The 18,949-nt window shown below is 50.0% G+C and overlaps 1 protein-coding gene across 4 annotated transcripts in view; it reads right to left on the minus strand.

Annotated features, from left to right (window-relative positions):
- The window catches only part of CORO1C (coronin 1C), a 75,705-nt gene that overhangs the window by 34,032 nt on the left and 22,724 nt on the right, over positions 1 to 18,949 (minus strand). For all 4 annotated transcript variants that reach the window (XR_014775364.1, XM_084761429.1, XM_084761427.1 and 1 more), the window contains exon 2: positions 12,765 to 12,964. Coding sequence is in view for 3 of the 4 variants with exons in the window: in XM_084761429.1 (XP_084617555.1) it covers positions 12,765 to 12,959 (195 nt within the window). In the remaining variant the exon portion in view is untranslated. The remainder of the gene's footprint in view (positions 1 to 12,764; positions 12,965 to 18,949) is intronic.

An 18,949-nucleotide genomic window follows, 5' to 3' on the forward strand; every position in this document is an offset into this window, starting at 1 on the left:
CTGCATGTACTCAGAACCCGTTCCTGGCCTGAGAAGCAGCAGCTCACAGGCCCAGCATGGACTCACGATCTCCAGAAACCCAGGAAGGAGTTAACCATTCTCTGAGCTTGACTCGGTGGCTCTCACCACACACTTCCAGATCCCACCATTCTCCAAGCAGCTGTGCAGCCAATCAAAGCAGAGGAAGGAAATTACCCTGGCCAGCTGTCAGCTATGGAGCACTGATGGCCATATATGGTAAAAAGCGCTGTCAGAGCCTGTCAGGCCTGTAGGACGGCTGCTGGGGACACAGAGCTGTGAGGTGAGGGGATGCACAGAGGACAGGCCGCCTGCTCATCTCTGAACGCATGGGGGAGGGTGGACACCATCATCTGCTGGGCATATTCTCAGTGAGTCACAGCCACTTGCAGTCATCAAAAATAGCCTGAGGGCACATTGTGAGCTTCCTTCTGCCAGCACTTTGTGCTTCATTGTTAACTCGGGGCAAGCAGAGCACCCCCTCCTCCCTGTTCCCTCCAGTGAGACTGGAAAACACAGGCACAGAGGGAAAATGAAAGAGGCCTTCTGTGGCCCTTCATGTGGTAATGAGGGTGGAGTGCGCATGTGGCTGGCACTGTTCTGCACCTGGTGCCCTCCCCTGAATCCCAGCCCCACCCCCGGCCTGCCAAGGCCCACACACTTCAGAATTTAGGTGCTAGAGCATCAGAAGGTACTTCAGTAAGCAGTGAGCAGGCAGGTCACAACATACCAAGGAAGGCATGTAAGAAAAGCCTCTACCATTAACACCAAAAGCTCTGTGTGCCAACCAGCTGCCTCCGTACAGTGCACAATCGGCATGGCTCTCTGTGGAAGTGAAAACTGCCTGTCAGCACGGTCAGCAACACACAGCCATGCAGCCAGTGCAGATCTGGCAGGTGCTGCTGGCACAGTGGATCACACAGAAAAGCACCATGGGAGCCTGTTTTCCTTTGGAATCTGCCTGTGAAAGGAGGAACTTAGCAGCTCAGCGCCTGGCACTTTCACTACTCCAAGGCATGACACACACCAAGACTGGAGCCTGGCACTCTTCTGGGCCAGCAGCATGAAGACCAACATGCTATCCTGTTAAGCTTCTTATCCAGGGAGAAAATGCAAAGGAGGCTCAACTAGACTACATGTCCCTAAGACACACGGACAGAAGGACGGACAGACGGACGGGGACACACACACACACACACACACACACACACACACACACAAACACGTCCTTCACACATTGTAATGTAACCTGCTCTGAAGTGTTTAGCTGCTGAGTTGGGTTCCTTAGTAGACTGAATCATTTGTACTTAAGTGTTCTGAGAGATACATGTTTAGAAAGGACAAAAATTAAGATGGATGGCTTAAGTTTGATCTTACAATATTTTTCATCCCCTGTAGGTTTAATTCTGCATGTACTAGTCTTAGAAGTAGGAACACAAGTTAACAACTTGACAGGAATTCCCCTTGTGGCTTGTTTTCCAGAGTTCCGAGACAGACAGACCTAAGCTACTGCCCTGGGTCTTGTAACTCAGTAAGGCTTGTGAGTGGAAATATAGTGCCCAATTACATTCTGCTTTAAAAGGTAAATACAAATAAGATTAAAACAAAACAAAACAAAAAACCACATGGAGAATTCAACAAAAGGCTTAAATATGGTAGTTCAAAACAACAAAAGGCCTGTACCCCAAGACTGTCCTCCGTCCCAGACTCAAGTCTGAAGAACAGGGAGACATGATGGCCACACCAAGCGCAAAGGTGACACCCTCCGAACACAACTGGAGGAGACACAGCGTCCCACTTCCGTCACTCACTCAAGCCTCACGCTGCCTCCCTTAGATGGCTGAGGGAAGACACCTGGCTGTGCAGCTGCTACCTGAGCATTCGCTCTGGGTCCTGACAGGCTCTCAAGGAAAATGTCAACCCTACACACCGAAGTGAGCAGGAATGAAGTCAACAGATGTGTGCTCTTTCCATCAGGAAGCTGCTCTCAGCTTCCTCACCTGACACAACCCATCGGATCCACTTCCCAGCATGCCATTTCCCACATGCCAACAAAGCCAGCCTGCACTCTCAAGTCTCGGTCTGGAAGAGGGTGTGGCCATCCCCTTTGCCCTTCTCAGTGTTCACTAACAGGGCTTCCCTCTAGCTCCTCAATGCACACACACCGAGCCTGAAGCAAACAATCTTCCAGCCTCAGGTGGACTCATCAACCAGGGTGCGGGGGCTTTATGCAGACCCAAGCTCGGCACTGGGCAGACCCCAGGCAGTTGTGGTTTTTTTTGTTGTTGTTCTTTTGTTTTAATTTATGTGTGTTGGTGTGAGGGTATCAGATCTTGGAGTTACAGACAGTTGTGAGCTGCCATGTGGGTGCTGGGAATTGAACCTGGGTCCTTTGGAAGAGCAGGTAAGTGCTCTTAACTGCCATCTCTCCAACCCCCCAGGCAGTTTTAAAAGCAATTGCCCAGGCAAGACCCTCCTGCCCACAGGTGGAGCTGACAAAGCAATGGCCCTGCTGCTGACCATAACAAGCAATTTGTTCAATGCAGATGTCATTATCTCAAGCAATGACACGAGCATGTCCACCACCGAGAACCATGACTTTGGTTACAGTCGCAGCCTGGTGCTGTTCTCGTCTTCAGGGTTGCTCAGGCCCTTCTCATCAGCAATGACCACTGTCATGTCAAAACCTAAGTTTGGTGGTTCCTGGACAGTGACAATCAAGATTGGGGCTGTGCATTACAGCCAGCTGGGGACTGTCTACAAAGGCCTCAATGCTGTCCCGGATGAAGAGGTGACTGGCACCCTGAGGATGCCACAGGCCCTTGGAGCACACGAATGACTCTGCAGAGAGTTCTCTGGGAGCACTGAGCAGCTCAGGTACAGCTCTGCCTGACGTGACCCTGCCGGCATGCGTGACGTCAGCACTGATGAGCTCGCACGCCTGTTGAGGGACGCACAGGATCCAGTACGAGATGTACACGTCAGAGGAATCCCATACAGCGCGATCCCCACAGGTACTGAAGAGTCCGTTCACTATGCTGAGCAGACGCAAGATGCTCCTCATTGCCATGAGCACCAGCCGCTCTGCGGACAAGGGTGAAGCAGGTCACTAGAAAGGCCAGTGGGACCTGGCTATGTGGTCACAGTTCAGGCTAAGACCCCCAGCTCCTTACGGTTCACCTTCTGAAAGGTGAACAAGAAAGGCATTTGATTTGGGATAAAACCCTTGGGTTTCAGAAAGGCCAGGTGCACATACAACAATCTGTGTATTTTTTGAAGCTTATTGGATGGAAGGGAGCCAAAGTGCCGTATTTTGGTGACAACATAAACAATAAACTGGTAACATGATGCCCAAGTGCTCTTGGCAGACTGGAGCGTACAGCCTGGGCTGTGGCCCGAGATCGGAACCATGAATATGAAGTAGTACATTCAGACAGACATGGTGCAGCTGCACACCTGACCTCACTCATGGTGTGGCTGCACACCTGACCACACACATGGTGTGGCTGTACACCTGATCACACATGGTGAGGCTGCACACCTGACCACATACATGGTATAGCTGCACACTTGACCACACACATGGTGCGGCTGCACACCTGAGCACACACATGGTGTGGCTGCACCTGGAGCTGATGAGTCGCAGCTGGTCTTGCAGGAATGGAAAAAGCAGAGGAAGAGGATGAAAGACCACTTTTCTTCAATGCTGAGTTCAGGAGCTGGTTCTGCATGAACCGGAACCCAACCTTTCCCTTAGGTGCAGGTCAAGATTCACGGATCTACACGGTGTTTCTGAACTGTCTCCCCAGTTACGACATCCACCACACTCTGTACCCTAGGAGGGTTCCCCCACAGCACAACCATGGTCAGCCAGCCCTCTGCCTTCAGAAAACCCCTGCTGCAGGAGACTAGGTCCAGTAAACTGTGTGTGGACGAAGGGTGAGACATGTCACTGGGGAGACCAGTGGGACATGTTCAATGTGGCTATAAGAAAGCCATAAAAAGCCATGACCCCACCCAGGGCCCACTTGACAGGGTCAACTTTGAATGAGATGACGGCCGATTTCTGAAACCTTGTGGAGATACCCAGGTTGAGACGGGGCTAGCCACCTGGAGTGTGGCCTTCCACATAGGCCCAAGGGTAGCCTTCCCGGGCAGACCAGTCCATTGGCACCATTCAGCAGGCCACGGGTGGAAACTGTTCTCAGCTATCTGTGAAGCACTTCCTGATTGTTCACAGGCAGAATGGCAGCAAATTTGGGGCACAGTGATAAATGTAGTGCCCGGGCAGAAGGCAGATGGTTTAGGGGACAGTTCAGCAGCCCCACACGGCAGCAAGGAGCAGAGAGGAGCCTCGCCAGCTGGCAGCTGCCAAAGCCTTGTGAAGGCCCTGGGGCTTGCTCAGACTTTCCTGCGCTGCTCCAGGAGAACGAGGCCTCCTGGAAGGGCTTCCTGTGCCTGCTGTGCCGGTGAAGGGGGACAGGCAGTATGAATGATGGATTTTACAACTTATCCCTGTGCAGGAGGGTCTCAGTCTTGGGGACACTAAACTCGGCAGTGCTGGCACCTGACATGGCAGAGGCCTGGCAGCCTGCAAACCCAAAGCCACGCTGTAGCAGCAAACAGCTGGGTTAGCATCCTTATAGGGAGGACAGGGCTAGCTTCCCATTTATTTTCTTTATTTTTCATAATCTTTCCCACTTTGTTACTTGTCTGTGTCTACTTTAGCAAAGATGGGTTCTGACTTGCCGCTGTCGTGACTCTGCTGGGATGCGAGGCATCTCGCTCGTTGGTTCTGTTCTTCGTATGCGCACTAAGCACACTGCTGCAAGGGAAGCAGATCTCCTTCCTACAGTAAGATTAGTTTCAATTTAAATGAAAGCATGCAATAAGCCAGCACAGGTCCAGGCAGGAAGCACGCAGGGCTGAAGATAGCTCGGCAGTAACAGGCACTTGCTGCTCTCCAGAGGACCAAGGCTCCGTTTCCAGAGTGCTGCTGCGGCAAGAGCTGAGAGCTCACATCTTGAGGCAGAGAGAGCCAACTGGGAAAGGCCTGGGCCTCTGACACCCACACCCAGTGACAAGCCACGCCTCCTCACCCTTCTCACATAGTTCCACTAACTGGGGATCAAGCATTCAAACACAGGAGCCTATTGGACCCATTCTTGTTCAAACCACCATACTAAGGGTGACTTTGAACTCATGATTTTCCTACCCCAAGCTGCCAAATGCCAGGATTATAGGTACGCATCACCATGCCTGGTCTATGTGGCTGGGAATCAAGCTCATGGCTTGTGCATGCTGGCCAATCACTGTACCAACTGAGTTACAACCCTAAAATTATGTTTTTAAGCCACTCTTTTAAATGTCATTTGAGCTTTAGGGGCCTGGGCTATCCAGTAAGACCTTATTTTTTTATTTTGTTTTTTTTTTTTTTTTGGGGGGGGGGTGGTTCGAGACAGGGTTTCTCCGTATAGCCTTGGCTGTCCTGGACTCCCTTTATAGACCAGGCTGGCCTCGAACTCACAGCGATCCGCCTGCCTCTGCCTCCTGAGTGCTGGGTTTAAAGGTATGTACCATCACACCCGGCTAAGACCCTATTTATTTATTTTTTTAAATCATATCACCACATACACATATATAAATGTAAATGCATTTCCATTCTCTATCTATAGCTGTTTAAGGTAAGAATGTTTGAAACCAGCAGTGTGTGGTAGTTGACAGCTCATCATGCTAGGCTAGGAGAGCACTCACCTAATGTGTACAAGGCCCCAGCACTGGGTGGGGGTGGGGTAGGACAGACATCAGAAAGCCACTACTGCTGTGATGAAACACCCTGACCAAAGCAGCATGGGAAGGAAAGGGCTTATCTCAGCTTATACTTTCAGCAAATAGTCCATCATCAAAGGAAGTCAGGGCAGGAACCTGGAGGCAGGAGCTGATGCAGAGGCCATGGAGGGTGCTGCTCGCTGGCTTGCTCCCCATGGTCTGCTCAGCCTGCTTTCTTATAGAACCCAGGACTGCCAGCCCAGGGATGGCCCCACCCACAATGGGCTGGGCCCTCCCCATCAATCACTAATTGAGAAAGTGACCTACAGCCTGATCTTATGAAGGCATTTTCACAATTGAGGCTCCCTCCTTTCCAGTGACTCTAGCTTGTGTCAAGCTGACATAAAAGTAGCCAGCACAACTTTTATTAGTAACATCTGCAGTGTAAACAAACACTATATGTCAAAAACTATAGTCTGTGATACCCGTTTTACAGTTGCCACTTGCCTATCAAGTCCCCGATTGCTTAAGACATAGGCTCTTATGTCTGGCCAAGCCAGACGACCTGAGATCAGTGCTCAGGAGCAACCTATATATCTACATATAGTGATAGACAGATTTTTTTAAAATAAATAAAAGTTACTGCACACCTATCCTGAAGGAGCAAAGGGACAGCGGCACAAAGGTTACGGGAGCCCTGGCCACATCCATCCTCTCTTGTCCGTACTTCACGCAAAGACTCAAAGGCCCTTTATGATCACAACAGTGGGGGAGGGGTGGCGCACAAAGGGGGACAGGGGACTGCAGAGTGTATCCTCCATCCACGTGAGCAGCCGGAGAGCACGCATACACAGTTCTAGGAGCACCCCTCCACCCTTACTTGTTTAAGGCAGGACTGGCAGGTTTTCTGAGGTCCAAAGTTCATGTGTGCCTACCAGGAGCTGCTGCTGCGCTTGCTGGAGTCCCCGTGGCTCACTGCAGGGAGGGGATGCTTGTTTCAGCTGCACATCACAAGCATGGCTGCTCCAGAGAGGACTGTACATGCCAACCCAGCAGACTGCTCAGGGGACTGAAACCTGAATGCTGGAGATGAGGCAGCTTGGGTACTTGTGGCAAGGGATAAAGCTATTCCTCATGTCAGGTCAAACCACAAGGACAGCTTATATTCAGCTAGACTGCCTTGTCTTATTCACCCTCTGAAAGACTGAAGAACAGGAAGACACAGCAACCACACCTGCAGAGCCATGGCACAGCAACCACACCTGCAGAGCCACGGCAACAGCAACCACACCTGCAGAGCCACGGCAACAGCAACCACACCTGCAGAGCCATGGCACAGCAACCACACCTACAGAGCCATGGCACAGCAACCACACCTGCAGAGCCATGGCACAGCAACCACACCTGCAGAGCCATGGCACAGCAACCACACCTGCAGAGCCACGGCACAGCGGCATGCCGTGGTGTGAGCAATGCTGCAGAGGAGCCAGTCTCGTGTGGGCTGCTCTGAGGACCACGCCTTCGCTGAGAATGCTCCTTGTTCCTCAACTGACTACTGACAATCCACTTTTTCTAGTAAAACCACCCACACAAAAAGCTCACAAATCACATGCTTAAAACATGTGTGAGCTGGTGCTTGTGTGTGAGCACAGGCATATATGCCATTCAATATATTTGTCCCTGATACTATTTTCATTTGGGAACTTAAATCTTGAAGACAGAGATTGTCTAACTAATTTATATTCTCCCAGAACCTAATCACAAGACTCTGAGATTACAAAATGTGATTTACTGTGGGCAGACACTAGCTTTTAAATGGGAGACTCTGAGAGGCCGTGATCCCTTTGATCAGGTGTGCACATTCAACAATGCGTGTACAGAGAGCCTGGAGCCTGTGACAGGAACTGACAACATAGCTAGGGGCTGGGGAGACGACTCAGTGGACCCATGTTCAATTCCCAGCATGTGCACAGAGCCTCACTCCAGTTCCAAGGGATCAAACAACCTCTTCTGGCCCCTGCAGGCATTGCACAAACATGCAGGCAGGCAAACACTCATACACATAAAAATAAATAATTCTTTTGGCTTTTGTTGTCGTTGTTATTGTTTCAAGACAGAGTTTCTCTGTGTAGACTTGGCTGTTATGGACTCACTTTATAGACCAGAACTTAGAGACCCACCTATCTCTGCCTCCCTGAGTGCTGGGATTAAAGGAGTGTGCCATTATGCCAGGATAAAAATAGATAATTTCTTAAGAATAAAATACAAGCCCTCAGGAGGCAGAGGCAGGCAGATAACTGTGAGTTCGAGGACAGCCTGGTCTACAGAGTGAGTCCAGGATAGCCAAGACTACACAGAGAAACCTTGTCTTGAAAAACCAAAAAATAAAAATAAATAAGTAAAATATGAGCCATAGTGAGCTCAGTTCTCATTTAGAGGTACCACAGCTGGAGCAGGACAGACACACTTCACCAAGAGCTCAAGTCTTTGCACCTTCTTCTTCTTCTTCTTCTTCTTCTTCTTCTTCTTCTTCTTCTTCTTCTTCTTCTTTCTCTCTCTCTCTTTTTTCCTTCTTCTTATTCTTCTTCTTCCTGAGACAGATTTTCTCTGTGGAGCCCTGGCTTTCCTGGACTCACTTTATAGACCAGGCTGGCCTCGAACTCACAGAGATGTGCCTGCCTCTGCCCTCCCAAGCACTGGGATTAAAGGCGTGCACCACTGACTGGCTTGGAAATCACTATGTAGGCTGTCTTCTGAGTGCTAGGATTAAAGGTGTACCCCACCACACACGGCCAGTAGTAACAAGCTGATAAGATACTTCTGGATCTGACCACAACTCTGGGGGTGGGGGTGCAGGGTGGCAGGGTGGTAGCTTGGTGACAGAAGAAGAGAATGAGTCAGGCTTGAAGTTCTGTCCTCCCCTGCAGGGCGGAAAGCTGAGGGCAGGAGCCGAGCGTACAAACAGCAAGGTGTCACATGTGATGGTCAAACGACAACGAAGACGGACACTAACAATCAAGAATCAACAACGTGAAGCCCACAAGCCTTACTCAAACACTTATGACAACACCATAAATTACAGGGAACGCATTTCGTGCCAACACGGAGCATGGTGCTATGCCCTACAGACAGTGATGCCCCAGTGGCCAGATCACACCTCAGGAAGAACAAAACATCAGTGTCAGCTGGCCTTGCCAGCACAGCACAGGCCTGACCAACCCCCTCACCTGCTGAGTGGGGCCCTGGCATCTGTGCCTCAGAGTTACACATCAGACCAAGAAGGAGAAAGCAGCATTTGCTTTATGTGTTCTAGATACTGAACCACTCAGACCCCGCCTCAGAGCAGACAGTCACAGAAGAGACGCAGTGAGGGCACAGAGAATTACCAGAGCTGAAAGTCACTTTATATATAGCTCCTTTACACTACAGAAAGAGAGATGGAGGGACAGAATGGCAGACCCACATCCCGCTACACGGTGACCCCGCCACGCCTCAACGTCACAGCTTTCTATCTCAGCCCGCACTCCTTCCTCAAAGCCACTCATTCTGACACAAAGAATTAACTGTACACTTGAGTGCCTGAGAAGCACCCAGAGACCCTGTGAGCCTGCTGAGGAAAGGAGCCAGTAAGACCACGCGCTCCTCTACCTCCAAATGCTGTCACTAAGATTACACCAACATCAGGGCAAGGCCACACAGACTGTATGACAGAGTCCAAGAAAGGCCATTGGATTCAAGTGTAACAGGGAGGGAGTTGAAGGGAAGGAGTGCGTGCGTGTGTGCTCGTGTGTGTAAGAGAGAGAGAGAGAGAGAGAGAGACATGTGGAGGTGTCTTCTATTGTTCTCCACCACTCTTCTTCTTCTTCTCCTTCTCCTTCTTCTTTTTTGGGGGGGAGACGTGTCTCTCAGTGAATCTGGCAGCCATCGAGCCCCTGGGCTCCTCTTGCCCCGCTCCCTGCCATACACCACCAAGCCTGGCTTGTCACATGATGTTGGAGACCTGAAGTCAGCTCTGTTGGAGGATGTTTTGGTGCATCGTGTATTCAGATGCTGATTTCTGTGCCCCGAGATCTGGTTAGAGTCCAGACATGGGCACTGTCATGCCTACGAAGGATCTCCTGTATCAATGTTGTGTAAACAATGCTTCCCAAATATCTGTGGTTGGTTAATAAAGAAGCGGATTTAGCCAGTAACTAGACAGCAGAAGGCAGGACTTCCGTTCCCAGTCTGAGGGGCAGGGGCAGGTGGGGGTCGTCAGATAAACAGAGAGAGGCCATGAGGAGTTCACCACAAGACAGAGTTACAGCAGAAGGCCAAGGTGAGACTGAGATGAGAAGTCAAAGGGCAGGTGGCTGGGAGGCAGCCAGACTAGCACACCTGGGTTAGAACAGATGACCATCTGCCTGCTGAATAAATCTGCTAGGGCTCTGTGTTGGGAGCTGGGGTGGATATTGGAAAAGGCCCCTACTAATACATAATTCAACCCTGCCCACCATGCCTTCTCCCCAGCCAAAGCACAGCCGTGTTCCACGGACTCACTCTGCTCTCATTCCTGTAAGGCCCGCATCACCAGGCTGGTCCCCTGCCAGCGCTGTGAGGCTCAAAGTCACCCGTGGATTGCAGAAGCAAAGATGGACTCACAGCCTTTTGTGGATGTGGAAGCTGAAGGAACTGTCTGAACTCAGTGGAAGATTAGCCATTCAGAGTTTATTTTGGGCTTCTTAATTGGCTTGTTCCATTTCTTTGAAGAAAAGAATGTCTTGAATTTGTCCCTCGGTTTATAAAAAGAAAACTGCTTTAACTCCAAACAGACCATGAGTGTGTGACCTGGCTGACAGGCTGTGGCTGTCCTCTCAGCTGGCCGCCCTGAGCCCTAGAAACAGAAAGTCCAGTTCCTGAGTGCTCCTCACTACTAGTAAAGGAACGCACAGGCAGGGAGATGGCTCAGCGGCTACAAGCATGACCAGAGGACCTAAGCTCTGGTCCCTGCACTTGTACCAGGTGACGCACAACTATCTGTAGCTCCAGCTTTAGGGGATCCAATGCCTCCACATGTACATGTGTGCTCATGAGCACACACATATGTACACACATACACCTCTATACATAATTAAAAATAATTTTTAAAAAATCCTTGAAGGAACATACTAAATAGATGTGTGGCCTAAACTCAACTGACACTCAGTTTAAAGCCCCACTCCAAAGGCAGGTTATGTTACAATGGTATGGCATCAGTCAAGAGAAACAAAAGTATCTAAGTAGAAAAGCTCATTATTAATGGCAAGATTCCTACGGACCAATTGGAAGCTACACTGGAAACAAAGAGTTGGCTTCCTACCCTGGGCGCCCATCTTGCTAATTCTTTCTAGACTGGCTCAGTGTGCAATCAGTCTAGCCAGGGAAGTCAAACACAGATGTTAAAACAGAACAAGCCAGTCATCAACACCTGAGAGGGAAGGGCAGGAACCGGAAGCTGCCCCCAGGATGTGGAGCAGTGCTCTTGACAGCAAGTTGACTTGATGACGGTGCCTACTTCCAGAGCCTGCGATCCATACTGAGACCTGCTCTAGTTCACATGGCTCAGAAGTAGACATGGGGGCGGGCGAATCTATGAAAAGCAGTTAGGAAAGGACCAGTGAGGGCACCACTGAGGGTGCACACAGAGCCACTCAGTCAGGGCCTTTCATTTCTACCACTTGTTAAACAGTTCAAATCCCATGCTGCAACTCATTACCCAGAGTTGGGATAAATCTTGAATTTTGTGTTCTGTCTGTGTGGACTCCTGAGCTAAAACCATCCCTTGGACACTTTCTTGAGTGCATCCTCCATTTACAACTCAAAATTCAGGGGTGGGGGGCATGACATGACACAGGACACACTGGCAGCCTGAAGAGATGGCTCAGTGCACTACTGGCCCTTGCCAAGGACCTGAGTTTAGTTCTCAAAACCCACATGAGGCAACTTGGAAACCAGGCGGCCCAGGCTGGCCTCAAATTCGTGATCCTCCTGCTTCCGACTCCTTCAGCAAATCCTCCGACTCCTTCAGCAAAACCACAACCACAACCGACATAGGGCTACCTCAATACCCAAAAGATGCTCCACCACACAACAAGGACATATACTCAACTATGTTCATAGCAGCCTTATTCGTAATAGCCAGAATCTGGAAAAAACCTAGATGTCCCTCAGTCAAAGAGTGGGTAAAGAAACTGGTACATTTACACTGTGGACTACTACTCAGCTATTAAAACAAGGAAATCCTGAAATCTGCAGGCAAATGGATGGAACTAGAAATGATCATCCTGAGTGAGTTAACCCAGACCCAGAAAGATGCACATGGTATATACTCACTTATAATTGGACACTAGCCCAACAGGGGTGTCGTCTGAGAGTCTTCATTCAGCGGGGGATTGAGATAGATGCTGGGACTTCCTACTGGGGGACTCCAGGTGAAGAGATATGGGAGAATGGGGAAATGGAAGGGCCCAGAGGGTCCTGGAACCCTACAAGAAGACCATCAAGGCTGACGGATCTGGACCCAGGGGGACCTGCATAAACTACTGTACCAAGCTAGGACAATGCACTCAGTAAACCTAGACCCCCTATTCAGATCTAGCCAATGGGCAGCACATTCTCCACAGTTGTGTGAGAGTGGAGACTGACTCTGACATGAACTCTAGTGCCCCCTATTTGACCATTTCCCCTTGGTGGGGCACTCAGAGGAAGAGGAAGCAGGCTGCCAGGATGAGACCTGACAGGCTCTGATGATACGGTGGGGGAGGAAGTCCCCTTCTGTCACAGACCTAGGGGAGGGGAATAGGATGAAAGAGGGAGGGAGGGGGGAACAGGAAGATACAAGTGAGGGGACACCAACTGAGATGTAATAGGAATATATTATTTAAATTTTTAAAAATTAAAAAAAAAAAAGAAACCAGGTGGCCATATCTCAGCTCCAGAACAGGGTGTCACTCACTCACCTTGTGCAGAGGGAGCACCAGGAAGGCTCCTCCCCCACTCGCTTCTATAATGATGGCCACGAATCTGGGGTTAACAGCACAAAAAGAACTGTCCCAGGTCACTCGGGAGACTCGGATGTCGTCATAGCACTGGTCGTTTTTCACAGCCTGTCCAAAGACATGCCGGAACTTGCTCTGTCGCACCACTCGCCGCATTGTGTCTGCAAGAAGAGAGCAGAGAGACATGTGTGAGAACCATGTGCTGTCAAAGCTGCACTGCCACAACAGGCAAGCCCGAAAACAGACCACCTCGGCATTCTGCCTGCTCTCCTCAAGCAGAGATTGCAAACCTCAGATCCCTCTGCAGTGAGAACAAGGCAAGCACTGCAAACAACAGCCAGAGGCAGGCTTTCATCTCAAGAGAAAGACTGGAACAGAGCGTGAAGGAAAATCTGCCTTTCAGGGCGGGTGGGAAACTCACTCCACCCTTCCAATTTTGGACACAGGAAAATACCAACGTGTAGGTACCGTGTGTGGGTGTGAAGCTGAAGGGAGCCCCAGACAAGGGGATCTGCTGGCTTTCTCCTCAGCCTGGCGGGGTCATTTTCCAGTTCTTTAGCACCCTCCCCTCCCTGGCATCTGCATTCCTGTCTGAGCTCTGTGCTGGCTCCCCAGAGTGACTCCACAGGACCAACTATGCAGACTTAGAGAGAGGCAGCTGCCTGCCTCCAAGCGCCTGCCACTACCCTCCTGAAACAGCCCGGCACAGCGATCCAGGTCAGCTGCAGGCTGCGCAGCACCCCAGTGAGGAACCGGAGGCCGGCCTGAGGTGGCCACAGAAGCCCAGAGTCGGGTCCTAGGAAAAGGAGCCCTAAGTAAATGGGAGGTGGCTGGTTAAGGCACCTTATGATGACAGTGCGTCTGGCAGTCCCATTCTGCAGCCAGAGTTAAGAGCCAAAGCACGGCAAGCAAAGCCTGAATGGCATGGCGGTGGCAGCTGGACAGAAAAAAGGGAACAGGCCAGTGTGGTAGGGGCTCGGGGCAGATCGTTCAACCTCTTGCAGAGTAAGCTGGACATGGGGAACGTGGTGACAGCTATCTGGGGTCCTGGAACCCCTCGGGGCTGCCAGATGGAGGTGAACACGGGAGGCTTCACGCTTCAGGCCCCGCCCTACACACCACAGGCTTCCTAGCCGGCTGCTTCTCTACTGCACTCTGCTCAAGAAGACAAGTGTAACGCGGATAAAGCTAAGTGGAACGGGCACATGGCCAAACGCTGACAAATTCCCTGACAACTGGATCACTGTGAACAGAAGAGGCCAGCACCTGTGCATCTGTGCCAAGTGGGACATGTTGTGGGCGATGCTGTTTCTTCCCTCTAGTTCCCTCCTCACGGCCCTGGGCCCACGCTAGACATAGAGAAAGCAGCGTCTGTCCGTGCCAGAGCCTCCTTCTATCTTTGCAAGGCTTGTGTAGAAGTGTCCTCTATGCCCTGCTGGGACATGTAACTGGGCAGGGGCAAAAGCCCAGTGGCAGCCCCTATGCCCATGTTCTATAGCCCAGCTGCTGCCTGACCTTCCTCGCTGAATTCTGGGACTGCACATTTTGAATGCTTGGTACGAGATGCTAAGGTCCTTCACTGTGAAACAGAGTTCTTCAGGCGTGAGACGGCTCAGAGAGAAAGGACACCTGCTGCACAAGCCTAGTGACCTGAGTGGTCCCCACAACACATGCAAAAATGGAAGGAGAGACCCGACTCCACAGTGCTGTCCTCTGGTCTCTCCACACGTGCCCACACAGACACACATAATGTGACACATACACAAACAACAATAATAAACACATTTTAAAAAAAGAACTCCCGGTTCCAAGGTAAACCCATACTTTCTCTAGCCAATATGGGAACCAAAACCAGTCATGGGGGAAGGAATGTCAACAAATGATGCTGCAACAGCTGGACAGCCATGAAGGAAGCAAACAAAAAGATGATGATGTCAAATGGGCCGAGGGCTCCCAGAGGAAAACACAGCAACACAGCATCCTGGCCCCGGATGGTGAAAGTAGCTGAAGTGTGACACCACAAGCAGCAGACGAGAGCACTCTGACACCTTCAAGGCCTGCATGAGGGCTCAGCAAGACGAAGGAAAACTGGCTTCTCCAAGCTGGCCTCTGTCTCCACATGTGCACCATGACACATACATCATATCAAACACATACCAGCTAATAAATAAAATATACACAGACACCTGTTGCAAACCTAGTCTGATAAGGCACTGACTCGTATCTAAAACATATAAAGGACTGCTAAAAAAAGGGATGGGAGAAGACAACTTAAAATCCTACTTAAAAATGAACTTGCTAGGCATGATACCACAACCCAGAAGTCAGGAGGTAGAGGCAGGAAGACACAGGATTCAGAGCCAGCCTGCACTACAGGAGACCTTGCTTTTGCCTAGCACATGTAAGAAAGAGCCTGGGTGTAACATCAATACCATTCCCCACGTGGACTAAAGGTCCCAACTGTCCAGTGCGTACTATTAGCTGTCTGGGAAGTGAGAGCCAAGCCCTCCTTTGCCCCAGCGTGGTGAACCCAACAGAGAGAAGTGCTGATGGAAGTGCGGGCTGCTCCGGACCTCCAAGGTGTCGGCTGGGTTGGGCTTTGGAAGGCCATACCGTTCCTTACATTCTGAAAGGTTACCTCCTGACCCAGCTCGAGAGAACTGAAACAAGTAGTTAAAATCCCTGCAGTGATGGGAGACAGTACCAGAGTGCCGCTGTTACTGGACAGATGGATAAAACGCTGTCACCTACAGGACAGCTTGGAGAGACCGTGGCAGTGAGCGGTACAGTAATGAAAGGCGCTACAGAGCCTCGCTCCCTTTGTATGGAGCCTGAACGAGGCTCATGCAAACAGAGGTTTGGGGGCTGTGTGGGGTAAGCGCTAAGGACTAAGGGCAGGAGGCTGTCTCTTTCTTTCTTTGGTTTTTCAAGACAGGGTTTCTCTGTGTAGCCTTGGCTGTCCTGGACTCGCTTTGTAGACCAGGCTGGCCTCGAACTCACAGCGATCCACCTGCCTCTGCCTCCCCAGTGCTGGGATTAAAGGCGTGAGCCACCATGCCCAGCTCAGGAGGCTGCTTCTTAACACTTATTTGCCAGGGCATTGTGACAAGCACCTTTAATCCCAGCACTGGGGAGGTAGATGCCAGCCTGGTCTACTATTAAGTTCCAGGACAGTCAAGGCCACACAGTAAGATCCTGTCTCAAAACAAAACATCCAGGTGGCGTACTCCTTTAGTCCCAGCACTTGGTAGGCAGAGACAGGTGGATTTCTTTTACTCTTTCTTTTGATTTTGTTTGTGTACTTGTTCAGACAAGGTTTCTCTGTGTAGCCTTGGCTGTTTTGGACTTGCTTTGTAGACCAGGCTGGCCTCAAACTCAGAGATCTGCCTGCTTCTGCCTCCCAGAGTGCTGGGATTATAGAAGTGTGCCACCACACCTGGCTGAGGCGCACACACACACACACACACACACAATGCCTGCAGAAGCCAAAAGAGGACATCAGATCCCCTGAACTGGACTTACAGGTAATTGTGAATGCTGGGAATAGAACCGGGGTCCTCTGCAAAAGACCAACCAGAGCACTTAACTGCTGAGCCATTTCCCCAGCACCACAGGTTTCTTTTAGAGGCCATGAAAATGTTCCCTGTCACTGTAGCAAAGGCTGCACGCAGCTTTGGTTTGGTTTCTGTACCTTGTGCTTTAATGAGTACATGGCATGTGAGTACGAAGGTGTGTTTGCTTTTAATCCGTGTTCAGCACACACTCTGTAGTCCACATTTTTGTAAACACTAGCAACTGTACTGGCGAGCCCACTAACATGTTTCCCTACCCACAGGGGAAATCTCAACTGATGTCCTACTGATTACAGGACATGAGTATAATTTTCATATAAAGAACACTGGCAACCAAGAACTCTACAGAACCCTCTGTTCTCCATCTTCTTTTTTTTTTTTTTTTTTTTTTTTTTAGATTAGGCTGGCCTTGAACTCACATGGATTTGCCTGCCTCTGCCTCCTGAGTGCTAGGATTAAAGGTGTGCACCACCACACTCGGCTTCCACCTCTATTTTGAAAGAGAAAAATGTGGAAACTATTCCAAAGACTAGAACTCCTTCCAAGAGCCACCAGGGTTGACAAGTAGCATTCATAGTTCACTTGGAAAACTAAGATGTTGAAAAGTAAAATAAGTAAATGTCTTACTGAATTTGAATTTTTAAAAATATATCTTATCTCAGAGTGATTGAACAATGAACCAGAAAACTAAAATGTTTTTATATATGAAAAATAATCAATGAATAGTCATGCACAAGGAGGTGAGGTACAATCCTAAATGCCCTGCCAGAGATGCACACTCAGGAGGCCTGTCAAGTGTGAGCTCTCCCACCTGCACAGCACCTCTCTTTGCAAAGACTGAGACCATCTCAGCAAGAAGAGGGCAGTGAACCAGACATAGTGGAAATTGAGGCAAGGTGGCCAGAATTTAAGGTCAGCCGGGGATCAGAAGCAAGACTCTTAAAAATAAAAAAATCAACAAAACGGCAGGCCAGCAGAGAAGAGCTGGATCAGCAGAGCCCTTGGCACATAAGGAACAGGACCCAAAACTGCTAAAGAAGAGCTGGCCATGACAGCACACCTGTGACCCCAGCACTAGGGAGCAATGGCTGGTCAGCCCCTGGACCCAGGAGTTTGTAAAATAAAAAACAGCAGGGAACAACATCCAACGTTGACTCTGTCTGGCCTCCCTGAAAACACATGTGCACTTGTACACATACATGCACACGCGCACACATACACACCAAAACAATTTAACATGATGGCGTAATTAAGCATTAAGCAAATCAAGAAAACATGCAACAGATTTCACAACAAATCCCAATCAGCAAGAGGCAATGCAAATATGTCTTTTAATTTTCATGAAATGTAGCTGGGTGTGGTGGTGCATGCCTTTAACCCCAGCATTTGAGAGGCAGAGGCAGGTGGCTAGCCTGGTCTACACAAGGTAATATAGTGAGACCCTGGTCTCAGCCCTCCCACCAACACATACATAATGTAAGAACTACAAATCTAGCCTAATATCCTACAAGATGCAATTTACTGCTCTGCCTTAGTTCCAGCAAGGCTGACAGCATACTTCAGTGGCTTCATAAAGACAGAAAGCCAGGGGTGGTGACCCATGCCCGTTATCAGCTAGCCAATAGGCTAAGGGAGAAGTAGTTTGTGTTTGAGGCCACCCTGGGCTACACAGCACAGATGTAACAGTGGCTACAGTGGAAGAAGAAGGAACCTCAATTGAGAAAATACCCCCAGAAGATAGGGCTGTATGCAAGGGCATTTTCTTAGTAATTGCCGTGGGTGGGGCCACTGCTGGGCAGGTGGCCCTGGGTTCCATAAGAAAGTTGGCTGAGCAAGCCAGTGAGCAGCACCCACCCCCCACAGTCTCGGCCTCCAGGTTCCTGCCCTGACCCCCTTCGATGCGGAAGTGATGTGGAAGTGTAGGCCGGATAAGCCCCTTCCTCCCACTCGCTTTGGATCACGGTGTTTCTTCACAGCAATAGCAATCGTGACCCTGACTAGGATGCCTGAATAGCCCAGCAGAGAGGAAGCTTGAGGCCTAGGCTGACATGAACCTCAGAAACATGGCCATTTGTCTCTCTGCCCTGATTTCCAGGTAATGCTAAAGCCAAGAGAGCTATTACGCAGCAATCTAGGCTTTCGTTTTGTTTCTTAGACAGGGCCTCTCTACGGACCCCAGGCTAGACTTCACCTTGCAATCTTCTTGCTCTAGCCTCCCGAGTGCTGGGATCCCAGGCCTGTGCTGTTATCCTCCATCACAGTAGCAGGATACACCGCTGCTTTTGAGTACAATAAACAAAGCCTAAGCCGGACATGGTGGCGCACACCTTTAATCCCAGCACTCCGGAGGCAGAGGCAGGAGGATCGCTGTGAGTTTGAGGCCAGCCTGGTCTACAAAGCGAGTCCAGGACAGCCAAGGCTACACAAGAGACCCTGTCTCGAAAAAAACAAGAGAAAGGGGGAGGGGGGGAGAATATATACAGACAAGATAGAATTGTTTGTTACGCTGCAGTGGCATAAAATAAACTGTACTCAAGACACCTGAGTAAATGTTTCTCTACTTCTTGGTCTATC

The sequence above is a fragment of the Acomys minous genome (assembly GCF_964271855.1).
Source record: "Acomys minous genome assembly, chromosome: 16".
Classification (NCBI taxonomy): Eukaryota; Metazoa; Chordata; class Mammalia; order Rodentia; family Muridae; genus Acomys; species Acomys minous.